The sequence below is a fragment of the Bos javanicus genome, chromosome 1 (assembly GCF_032452875.1).
Source record: "Bos javanicus breed banteng chromosome 1, ARS-OSU_banteng_1.0, whole genome shotgun sequence".
NCBI lineage: Eukaryota > Metazoa > Chordata > Mammalia > Artiodactyla > Bovidae > Bos > Bos javanicus.
In genome coordinates, this window is record NC_083868.1 from 46349178 (window position 1) to 46362269 (window position 13092).

At 36.0% G+C, this 13092-nt stretch overlaps 1 protein-coding gene across 2 annotated transcripts in view; it reads right to left on the reverse strand.

The window, feature by feature from the left end:
* The window catches only part of ZBTB11 (zinc finger and BTB domain containing 11), a 35355-nt gene that overhangs the window by 12552 nt on the left and 9711 nt on the right, over positions 1-13092 (reverse strand). For both annotated transcript variants that reach the window (XM_061426750.1, XM_061426740.1), the window contains exons 2-5: positions 9447-9682; positions 8400-8631; positions 439-1277; positions 55-234 (exon numbers count right to left, since the gene is read on the reverse strand). In XM_061426750.1, the coding sequence (XP_061282734.1) occupies positions 55-234; positions 439-1277; positions 8400-8631; positions 9447-9682 (1487 nt within the window). The remainder of the gene's footprint in view (positions 1-54; positions 235-438; positions 1278-8399; positions 8632-9446; positions 9683-13092) is intronic.

Consider the following 13092-nt stretch of genomic DNA (forward strand, 5'->3'; position numbering starts at 1 on the left):
ATTCTATTTATAAAGAAGTTAGAGCCATTTATAATTAGCTTTCCAGATACTTACTGGACACTTGTAATCTCTAGCTCTTTCATGTTTCAGTATGTGCTTTATAAGGGCATATCGTCTCTGAAAAAACATTCCACATTCCCCACATTTATGGGATGCTTCTTCTTCTGTATTCTCTTTAGCATCCCTTTTCGGCTGTTTCATCTTTTTTCCTCTTTGAACTAATTTCTGAGCCACCTGATTAAAGAACAGAAAACACAATCCAAATTTAACTATCTCAAATTCACATTACCTTATTAATAACATTGGTATTTAAAACATTAAATTGCTTTCCTGCACCCATTCCCCTCCCCCTCAAAATATTTTTCACCATAAGTTTATCAATAGAATGCTTTCAACTTAAAGCTAAAACTACAAAGGTGAACTCTTTCTTCATCATACCTGTTGAACTGCTGACTTGGGAATAGCTTTCCGTTTCTGCAGCTTCTTCTCCATTCCTTTGTGTAGTCGGATATATCCCCCTTCATTAACAGAACGCTGCCGAAGTCTGCTTCTATAAGTATCATCATCGGGGCTCTGGTCCATCAGTGCTGTCGGTTCAGCTAGATTTTCCTCATCTTTCGAGGACGGGTCAAGGTCCTGCCTATGCTCTGAAATGTCTTCAGCACAGATATCCTCAGCTGCTGTATCATTTCCCGTATCAGTGTTTCCTGGAGAGCTACTGATTACATTCTCTTGTGAAGGCTTAGGATGAGTACTAGAAACTGTGCTATCTTCTCTGCTGTTTAAAGTTTCCAGTTCTGTCTGGTTGTTTTTTGTTACTAAATCAACAGACTCCATTTCAGGATGGGAATCAGTTACACAGCCCACAGGTGACGCGGTGGCTTCAGCCTGTGAAGAAACCTGGGGCTCAGGTTGTTGTCCCAGCTCTCCATTCTGCTCTGGCAATTCTCCATTCATCAGTAGTACGATCTCACAATCCCCAAGTTCAGTGGATAAAGTTGTTGTGGTTCCCGTGTTGTTAGCCACGGGAGGTGCTGTACCTCCACTTTGTTCTTGTAAGTCCTGTGTAGATGCAACTGTTTGTACTTCACCCTTCTTATACACAGTTAGCTGCTTCTCTTCCATTAGTTTATGCACACTTTCACAGATTTCTAAAACTTCTGACATAAAAAGATGACGAGCCAAGATGGCTACATCAGCCATGCTACAGAAGTCAAAACTTAGCACAGAAGTATAGGCAAATTCCAGTAAAGGAAGGAAACTAGCCTTACAAAAACCTATGCGAAACAAGGAAGATGAAAGACAAAAAAGTCAAATCACCACTAAAACACCTTGTAAAAACAACTATTGTATCATTATGACAATATAAAATACAATATAAAGGCAAATATAACCATTTATTCTGCAATTAAAACACTCTGGAATTGTTTTGAGCTCTGGCTGCTTATTAAGCCTTGACTAACTCACTTCCATGAGTCGTGTCTCTCAATACCTAAAATAGAAAATAATATCACACTTACTACCTCAAAGAGTTGTTGTAAGGCAGTCATTTTCAAACTGTACTCCTTAGAACCCCGGGGGTTCCTCAAATTTGCCTCAAGAAACAGCTGCTGGAGAATGGAGGGTACAAAAAGAGAGGGAGGCAGGTGAGAAGGCAGGGTCCAACCAACCCGTCCCCTAACCTCACTGCAGTAAACACAGCTGTGCATTTCAAAGCAGAAGCTCATATAAAAATTTGATTGTGAACAAAGTATTCTATTACTAAAAATTTTAAAACAAGGTCTATAGCAGAGGGTCAGGAAAGTTTTTCTGTCAAGAATCAGATAATAAATACTGCAGGCAATAAGGCATCTGTTTCAACTACTTAATTCTGCCACTGTAGCTGGAAAGAGAAACCAAGTATTGTAACATGTATGTAAAGGAGTGTGGCTATGTCACAATATAACTTTATGGAGGAAAAAAAGGGAGGACTGCCCTTCGGGCTATGGTTTGCTCATCTTTGGTCTAAGGAATAAGACAAATTACTACACACCAGGCATTAGGTTCCCATTTTATGTGAGAAAATAAGATCAGTTCCATTCTAAGTTCTCAGTACTTCACATTCAAAAACCATTGTTAATATTCCCATGATTCAGAAATTAGAAGATTACATGGTCATAAGTCCAATTCCATCTCCATAACCAGACCGAATTAACAATTTGTACAGCTTTTTAAGAGTCTCTTTATACAGCCCAATAAATACTCTTCTGTCTCCTTCTTACAACAGGTATTGTATTACACACACTTTATTGTGCCTTGCTTTTCTCATATGTAATAATTTATCTTAAGAGATCTTTTATTAAAAATGACAGAGGGCCAAAGCAAAGTTTAAAGCAAAGCAAAGTTTAAAAACTCATGTTTGCAGTATTTTTCAGTGTTGACTGAAGATACATAAAATCTGGTCCTTTTACATAGGCAAATAAGGGATAAACAAGTAACAAGCATACAAGGAAGCCTTAACCTATGAGATGTACTAGGAGTCCGGTTGAAAGCTGGGGAGACTACACATCAACATGACTAACATCACTAATTCAGTCATTCCTAGGAAAGCTGATAATTAAGTTGCCTGAAGCCATATTAATACTGCTACAAATTATGAAATTAAGTTAATAAGCTTGAGGTAAGAAAGAGTATTTCTTAAAAAAAAAATGCACTTTGGTCTTTTACCTAGTACCTTTTTAATTTCTAAGTTGAAGTCAATCCAGAAGCATGGAAGAATACTGTTAAAATGATCATATTACCAAAAGAAATCTACAGATTAAATGCAATCCCTATTAAATTACTCATGACATTTTTCACAGTACTAGAACAAATAAACCTACAATTTATAGGGAACCATAGAAGATCCAGAGTTGCCAAAGCAATCCTGAGTAAAAAAAACAAAGCAGGAGGGAGGCTTTAGACAATAAATACAATGCTACAGTAATTAAAATAGTTTGGTACTCACACAGAAACAAACATATGGATCAATGGAACAGAACAGAGAGCCCAAAATAAACCCAAAAACCTAGAGTTGATTAACCTTCAACAAAGGATCCAAGAATATGCAATAGGAAGAAGTCTCTTCAACAAAGGGTGTTGGGCATGTTGGAAAGCTACACGTAAATCAATGAAATCTGAATGCTCCTTCACATGATACACAAAAATAAACTCAAAATAGCTTAAAGACTTAAATATAAGACATGACACCATAAAAATCCTAAAAGAGACCATTGGCAAAACATTTCTTGACATAAATCATACCAACGTCTTCTTAGGTCAATCTCTCCAGGCAATAGACATAAAAGCAAAAATAAACAAATGGGACCTAATCAAACTTACAAACTTTGCACAGCAAAGGAAACCACAAACAAAAAGGAAAGGTAATCTATGGAATGGGAGAAAATATTAGCAAACAATGTGACCAACAACGGTTTAATCTTCAAAAAACACACAGCTCATACAACTTAACAGCATCAAGAAAACAAACAACCCAATCAAAAAATGGACAGAACAACTAAATAAGACATTTCTCCAAAGAAGACACATAGATGGCCAATAGGCAGATGAAAAGACAGTCAACACTGCCACTGTGGAAAACAATATGGAGGGTCCCCCCAAAATTAATAACACAGTTGTCACATGATCCATCAATCTCACTCCTGGGCATATCTCCAGACAAAACTATAATTCAAAAAGATACATGCACCTCTATATTCACAGCAGCATTATTTACAATAGCTAAGACATGGAAACAATCTAACTGTCCACTGACAGACTAATGGATAAAGAAGATGTGGTACACTCAGCCATTAATTGCAGCAACATGGATGGACCTAGCAATTATCATACCAAGTGAAATCAGAGAGATAAAGACAAATACTATATGGTATCACTTATACCTGGAATCTAAAATATGACACAAATGAACTTACCTACAAAACACAAATAGACACACAGAGAACAGACTTGTTGCCAATGGTAAGGGTAGTGGAGGAGGACCAGGGTGGGAGTTTGGGGTTAGCATATGAAAGCTATTATATAATAGGATGGGTAACAGCAAGGTCCTACTGTATAGCACAAGAAACTCACTATGCAGTGATAAACCATAAAGGAAAAGAATATTTTAAAAATATATATATAAAACAGAATCACTTTGCTGTACAGCAGAAATTAACACAACATTGTAATCAACCATACTTCAATTTAAAAAATTTGGTTCATAGGTAAGAAGGATTACTGGGCTTTTGTTTACTGAAGTACAGCAGACATACAGTATTACATGTTTCAGGGGTACAACAGTGTCCCACAATTTTTAAAGGTTATACTCCCACTTGTAGTTATTCCTTGTACTGTATATCTTTGGAGTCAAGTATTCTTTAAGAGCAGTGCTGAGCAAACACCATTGATTGCTACTGACTAGACTCTCTGTAAAAATTAACTTACAGAAAAGTAATAGCAAGTACAAATGAATTGTAAAAGAATAAGAAGTTATTTCTGTCAGGGTTGGAAAGGTAACTCCAAAACTTTATTGGTTTATTTCTCTATACAGTATTAACCAATTTTTCATCCATCAGCAAATTCATTTTGAGCAAAGTCATTTCTCTGGTTGAAAGACAATATATACAATTCTTAGGAATTCTATACGAAGCAGTTTTAACATCGTACTGGTTTCTGCAATTAATTATATAAGACCTTGGACTATAGTATTTGCATAAGTTAAGTTTTTAACATTTAAAAATTATGTTTTGGCCAAAGGGTAAAGAAAGTTTTCCTGTAAACAGTGAGATAAGCAAATATTTTAGGTTCTGTGGACCACTGGTTTTTCTAGCAACTATTCAATTCCACCTTTGTAAATTCAAAAGCAGCCACAGACAATAAGCAAATGAATAGGTGTGGTTGTCTCAATAAAACTTTATTCACAAAAGCGGTCAGTGGGCCAAGATTTGGCATACAAGTTGTAGTTTGCCAGCTTCTTTTTCTTTTAAAGCCAGTAAAACTTTATTAAAAAAAAAAATTTTGAAATGAGAGAAAATGCACAAGGAATGAGAGAGAGATCTATAGTCACTGGAAGCATTTATAAAAGGATATAAAAAAATTCTACGCTGGGGCAGAGCTTCCTTGCCTGATAGCTGGCATCTCTTACAAACATCCTACACTAATAAATCTATTTCTTGCCTATCACTTTGCCTCTTGTTGAATTTCTTCTGCACTAAAAAATTGTTTTTTGTGCCAGAATTCCTTGGGAGTCCAGCGGTTGGGACTCTGAGCTTTCACTGTGGAGGGCCTGAGTTTTATCCCTGGTCCCAGAACTAAGATCCTGCAGGCTGCACAGCATGGCCAAAGTAAAAAAAATTGTGCCAATAAATCTGAAAATTTAGATGAAAGAGACATATTACAGCAAATACACAACCTTCTATAAATTACTCAAGATGAAACAGAAAATCTATAGAATAATTTCGTAACTATTAAATGTGTCAAAATTAGTAGCTAGAAATCTTGCCCCAAAGTCTACTACAGGCCAGTCAATTTTAGCCATCATTCTACCAAATATTGAAGAGATAAATCTAATTTCATAGTAACTACTTCAGTGAATGTAAAAATTGGAAGGAACACACAATTTGTAAGATTAAGCTGACACGACAAACTGTGAAAAAGAAAAATTACTCCTAAGTACAGATGCAAACAGTCTAACGTTAGTACTCTAAACCAGTTTGTACAAACCATTCTAAGCAGTTTGTACAAAATATGGTATGTTGTGACTAAAGTGGATTTATTTCAGGAATGAAAAACTGGGTTAACATTAGTAAACCCATGTAAAATTTCCCACATTAACAGAATGAAAAAGATGGTCTCAACAGACACAGAAAAAGTACAGTGGTAAGTCCACATTCATTTCAAAGGGAATTTCGTTAATGTTAAAGGGGGTAAAGGATTATCTATTTAAAACATTTACCAAACAATGTATTTCACAGTAAAAAAACAAAAACACCTTTTCTTTAGAATGGGAATAAGTGAACTCTTTATCACTACCTCTATTCAACTGCTATTTTTTTTTTGAGGTTCTAAATGGCACTGTAAAGTAACAGGAAAAAGTTAAAAATATAAGGACTGGAAGGATAGAAACAAAACCATTACTATTAGCACATAATATATTTGTTTTATATGGAAAATCTCAAAGAATCTACAGGTAGATGTCTGAATGACTAAGGTAATTAAGCAGTACTACTGTATTTAGTAATCAACAATTAATAAAAATAAATCAGAGATTATATAATTTTAAAAAATTATAATAGTATCAAAAAGTATAAACTACCTTAAAATAATCTAACAAAAGATGTGCAAGGGAGTTCTCTGGTGGTCCAGTGGCTGAGACTCCATGCCCTCAATGCAGGGGGCATGGGTTCGATACCATGGGTCAGGAAACTAGACCCCACATGTTCCAACTAAGTGTTCACATGACATAACTAACAGTCCCACAGGCCACAGCTAAGACCCAGAATAGCCAAATAAAGAAATAATTTTTTTTTAATGTGCAAGACTTTTATGGAAAAATATAAAACTTATTCATTCAATATAATCCCTATCAAAATACATTTTTCTTCCTTTTGTGGAAGTAGATAGCCTGCTTTAAGTTTATGTGAAAGAGCAAAGGGCTATGAATAAGACTCACCAGAATAACAAAGCTGAAGATTTCCATTATTATTATAAAGATAAGGTAGACCAAGCAATAATAGGGGGGGAAGAGACAACCAACAGACTACAAAAAAATGTAGAATCAGAACCAAGCATGTGAACATTTGTTTTTTAAGAGAATTTGCATGGTGGATGGGTAGGAAGAGGAAGTTTTCACTAAATTCTGAGACAAGTTATCAAAATGGAAAAAAATGAAATCAAATATTTATCTCACACCACTAAAAAAATTCCAAACAGATTAAAAGTTAAATATGAATGAGAAACTATAAGACAATACATGAAAGTACCTTTATGACTGAGTAGGGAAGAAATTTTTGAAAGCATAAACAATGAATTCAACAATATTAAAGTAGGTAACAAGAAAACAGATGTACATTTTATCATTTTTAAATATTTACATATAATTAGTCTATTTAAAAATCAAACAAAGATTTTAATAATGTCTGCTTCACTTGCTATTGCTATTTGCTGAACAAAATATAAAAATAAGCATATGGAATGAAGAATAACCGAGGTATTTTCCTGAAATAATAATAGGATGCTGTGCTGCAGTTATCTGGGAAGCAGAGATTTCATTTGCTATAAGCTGCTGAGAAACAAAACAGCAGCATTCTTCTTTCTGCTTCAGATGCAAGGAAGATAAGGAAAAAATTTCAAAGCTAATATATCAAGACTACACTTGTGATAAGTTTTATTATTCAGATGGCCCAGAATAAGATGTATTTTCTCCTCTGAATCACCAAAGTAAATATCAAATCTAGAATGTAATGCTCCTCTATGCTTCATAAAAGCTCTTGTTCATCACTGTATCCCTAGAGCCTGGCCAGTTCCCTGCACAAAGTGGATACCTGAGAAATCTTTTTTAGTAATTAAACATACAGCTACTATTAAGAAAAAATATATGAATTTAACTCGCCAGAGTAAGATAGAAAAGGTTCAGTGGCTAACTAGGTGAATATTATATACCCGAATAAAGTCACTTTTTTGCTTTAGAAAGGGGAAATGACAGTTCACCCAGTGGCGTCACTTATTTAAGAGTTATAGCAAAGTAACAGTATAAGAAAATGTATAAATAAGGTTACCTATTTTAATGCTTCCTAAATTTTCATTTGTTGACTCCTAAGCCAATATATAAATTCTAGTGAGGCCAAAGGAAAGTCAAATTACTCATTTACAATAATAATGATAATTAAAAAAAAAAAAAAAGACACCTAGAATTCTGAGTATTCTATACTGACGTTATTATCAAATCTACATGAATGATGATTATTAACCTTAAAAAATGAAAAACAATAGACATATAGAAGTGTTTTATATGTCCAAAACATAAGATTCAGTCAATTTTAAAATAATATATTTATTTAGTGTAATAACTTTGGTGTAGTTACAGATTTCTCTCAAACTGTTTTAACAATGTAAATCACAGAAATTGTACTAGTGCTACCACTCTCTTGCCTAACAGGCAGTGGTAGGAAATGACAGGCTTTTCATATATCTACCTTGGAAACCTTTCTAAAAGGAAGGAGCTTACAGTCAAGCTTAGTCTGATGCTATAAATGGGCTTCTTCCACTTGAGCACAGATCCTAAGTTTGTAAGATACACACACCCTTTTTCCAGTATGTACTTATTAACAAAGAGTATCAGAAAATTCTTACCAAAAAAGAAAAAAAAAGAAAATTCTTACCAGAAAGATCCACCACTGCCTCGTGACTGGAAACAGCTCCTTTCTCAATAAAAAGATCTCGAAAATATTCACTGTTAGCTGACAGAACAGATTTATGAGCTTTATACTCTTCTCCTTCAATTAACAAAGTAACGTCACAGAACTGGTTAGAGAGCCTCTGTTCATTCAGCTGTTTTAAGACAGCCTGACAATGTTTTGGAGAAGAACGTTTCACTACTCCTCTGGTGTCAACCTATCAAAATAAGTTGGAGACCAAGAGTTGCATTATATATCATTTGTATTCTCACCCTTAACAAAATTTAAAACAAGACACATTATTCATTTGTAAAAATTCCACTAATATGAATAGTCCAATATTCTTTATTACCTATGTATTTAAATAAAAAGATAAGTCGTACTCACCATCTTCCGCTATGTTCACTTTACTTGATCCAATGAAAACCTACATCTCATTTCCTACTGCCTCCTTTTATTGGTCAGAAATTTATCTGATAATGTAAGACATTAATGCAGGCAAAAAACAAAGACCTAGCCAGTTTAAGTTTACCTTGCTGCATGACCCACAGACTGCTTCCAGAAATGTATTCTGTCTACCTGTACCAATATACCAATTAAAAAGACGAGGGGAGGAATAATTTAACAGCACATCAACAAGTTACATTATGAGGAGAAACAATGTGAAAATTTATGATTAAGGAAGAGGCAGTATTAGCGAACATTTAGCACCTGTACCTGGTGGCTCAGATAGTAAAAGAATCTGCCTGCAATGCAGGAGGGAGACCAGCGTTCGAGTCTGGAAGCTCCTCTGGAGAAGGAAATGGCAAGCCATTCCAGTACTCTTGTTTGGAGAATTCCATGGACAGAGGAGTCTGGTGGGCTACAGCCCATGGGGTGGCAAAGAGTCTGACAGAAGTGAGGACTAACACTTCAGCACATTTAACAGTGACGGTACCAACAGGGAAGCAGTTTTAGAGGTTCAAGAAAAAATACTATAAATACTAACACACTAGTTACAGATGTAAAAGCTGAATGGAAAGCTCCACTTACAAACACAAGTTCATGTTTGGATACTGGCTTCTTTTTCACAGGCTTGGATGCTGTAGTTGGAGGCGAAGTAAAGTTGCTCAGGTCATCCTCTGATTCATTACTTTCTTCCCCAGATTCAAGATCTAGTCCCAATTCTTCCAGCATTTCTGAAGCATCTGATATAGGACGCGAGCGATCTAGTTTCTCCTGGCATTTGCTACATTGTTTAATGTAATCTTTGACTTGCTTTAATATACCTACAATGAAATAAAAATTAACTAGTCAAATTCGATACTGCTGTCATTTGAAAACTAACGATTACACTAATTATTTAATCTTTGTACACTAATGCATATTCAAGTGCATGTGTACAGACACACACATACCCATAAAGTATGTAGAGTGAACATTTTAAGATACATTTTTTTCTTCAAAGATATGTTATAAATGACAATCTGTTTCCATGCTGACAGACTGCTTTGTTGTTTACTCTTACCATGCATTTACTCATCATAAAAGGATTATGCAGCACCGCCCATTTCCACTTCAGATTCAACTCACTTATGCAATAGGAACTATATGAAATTGTCAATATTCAACTGCTTTGACTGAGCAACTTCACTTTCACTTTTCACTTTCATGCACTGGAGAAGGAAATGGCAACCCACTCCAGTGTTCTTGCCTGGAGAATCCCAGGGACGGGGGAGCCTGGTGGGCTGCCATCTATAGGGTCGCACAGAGTCGGACATGACTGACGCGACTTAGCAGCTGCAGCCCTTTATAAACAGTAATACTGTGGCTCATACTAATGACACCCCACTCTATGAACATGAGCCCTGACCATGCCTTGGTCAGTGGAATATGAACGGATATGATGAATATCATGTGTTATCAGAAGCTTTAATTCCCTGTCCCCTCAAAGGACATTCAAGTGCATGTGTACTTGAATGTGTCCTGGAACATGCTATATGCCAGGGGGATAATGTCCTTTACCCTGAACTGCAGATGAAAAAAAACAGGTGGAGCTAATCTGCAACCTGGACAGGATCACAACCAAAACTTGTAATGGGTGTAAAATCTCATCTTTGAAAGCAGAGATCTTAGGGTTTTATTAAATAACAGTATACACAATCTTTGAACTGTGGTGTTGGAGAAGACTCTTGAGAGTTCCTTAGACTGCAAGGAAATCAAACTGGCCAATCCTAAAGGAAATCAATCCTGAATACTCATTGGAAGGACTGATGCTAAAGCTTCAATATGTTGGCCACCTGATGCAAAGAGCCGACTCATAGGAAAAGACACTGATGCTGGAAAAGATTGAAGGCAGGAGGAGAAGGAGATGACAGAGGATGAGATGGTTGGATGGCATCACTGACTCGATGGACATGAGTTTGAGCAGGCTCCAGGAGATTGTGAAGGACAGGGAAGCCTGGCGTGCTGCAGTCCATGGGGTTGCAAAGAGAGGGACATGACTGAGCAACTGAACAACAATACACAATCTAACAAAAGTTGATTATACACAAACCATTCACAAAACCCTATTTTAAATTTCAATTTCCAACTCAGCACGCTGGGGGGTTCAGGGAAGAGTAGGAAGCAGGGAGGAATACTTTACATGCATACATACCCTCTCCATCATACTTGTAAGGGAGGACCACCAATTACTTGTCATTCTACATACAAGGAAAATGAAGCCCTAAAAGTTAAGTCACCTCTAGTAAACTATGTAAGTCTGCCCCGAGAAGCCATGTGGTTTTCAGGACATGCTATGTACCCTGAAACATTGAGCCAGGATGCTATTTATCCATCCCTATGGCAGAAACTTCTCCCATAAACCCCAAGTAAAACGCAAATGAAAAGATTTGTTACCTAAAATGATACAGAAAGTGAAAAGTGGAAGTCACTCAGTTGTGTCTGATTCTTTGTGACCCCATGGACTATACAGTCCATGGAATTCTCCAGGCCAGAATACTGGAGTGGATAGCCTTTCCCTTCTCCAGGGGATCTTCCTAAACCAGAGATCAAACCCAGGTCTCCTGCATTGCACACAGATTCTGTACCAGCTGAGCCACCAGGGAAGCCTTATATTGTAAATTCCTGAAAAGAGTTTCAAAATGACAAATTATACTAAGTTCCTTGAATTTCAACTTTCACATAGTAGTTGAGTAAATTTCTCAAACTGTATTTGAGAAATTTAGTAAATATGTTTCCCACACTTACTAAAAAAAAGAAAAGTATACACTGGAAGAATAAATTCAGAAAATTATACTGATTTTATAGCTATACAAATGAATTTCATCATATTAGAAGCTGAGTTCTACAGTAACCTGTTAACATAGAAATCTGCCCAATTTATTTGTTCACCACCCCCCACCCAGAATATATCAAGAAATATTAGAGTTATATCAACTTTTATAAGAAAGGTATTTATATGTGAACAAATAAGAGAAGAACAGAGTTCTTATAGTCTAGTTTCTGAAAATATTAAAGTCAATAATAAATCTACACCTGTATTAGCTATAGCAAGCAAGTTTTAACAGATTGATAATAAATGGGTTGAAATGAAACATTTCTGAGGATGAGTGGCTATGATGGCTGCACAACAATGTGAACAGTGTGCATTTAATGTCACTGAACTGTACACTTACAAAAGCTTAGAGTGGTAAAAGAACACATGGGTATGTGAGTGGGAGAAGAAACAGCTAAGAGAATATATATATATATTTCTAAGTAAGAACCATACTAGTAAATAAAGAGCTGCTCTGGAAATTTCCAAGTCCAAAATAAAGATGACAAGAAGAAACAGCTTTCTTCTAATTAACTTTGGTTGTATTTCTAAAAAATTTTACAATGCTACACAGTTCAGCATATTCTGCATACAGCAGACATTAATCAAACTAAAACCAGTTGAGTTCAAACCACTGGAGAAATTACAGAGAAAGCATATGAACAAAAGAAAACTACTGGGGCTTCCCTGGTGGTCCAGTGGTTGAGAATCTGTCTTCCAAAGAAGGGGAATCAGGTTAGATCCCTGGCTGTGGAACTGAGATTCCACAGCTGCCAGGGAACGAAGGCGGCGCTCCACAATTAGAGAGCCCACACACCACAAGAAGACCCAGTGCAGCCAAGATAAAAATTAAAGAAGAATGAAAAATACAAGGAGAAGTTCCACACACACAAAAAATGATTAATTACTATATTAGAGTGGGTCAGTTGTCCAAAGAAATAATCCTGTTTCACAGGTCCTTTAACTCAAGTGTTGGTGTTCTGATGGGATCATTTCAAATCCAGCCTTACAGATTCAGGAACTTGATCTCTGGAGCTTGCCTAGAGCTGATTAAGCTGAAAGAATCTGACTCAAATTAATCACTGAAGAGACATTAATATATTTGAGTATTTTCATTTTGAGACTGGGTAATTACAAGGGGCAGAAAACTACTTAATGCAGGAAAATTAGAATCCACTGACCAGCTTTTTGACCATGTTCCAAGTTACTAACCTCTCTGTGCCTGTGTGTTAATCACCATATGCAAAACGGGGATAAGAGCACTTACCTCACAGAATGTTACAGTGATAAAATACTAATATTTCTAAGTCACTTTGAACAGTGTCTGATATAAGGTAACTACTACTACTACATAAGTGTTAGAAAGTGCTCAAAGGTCAA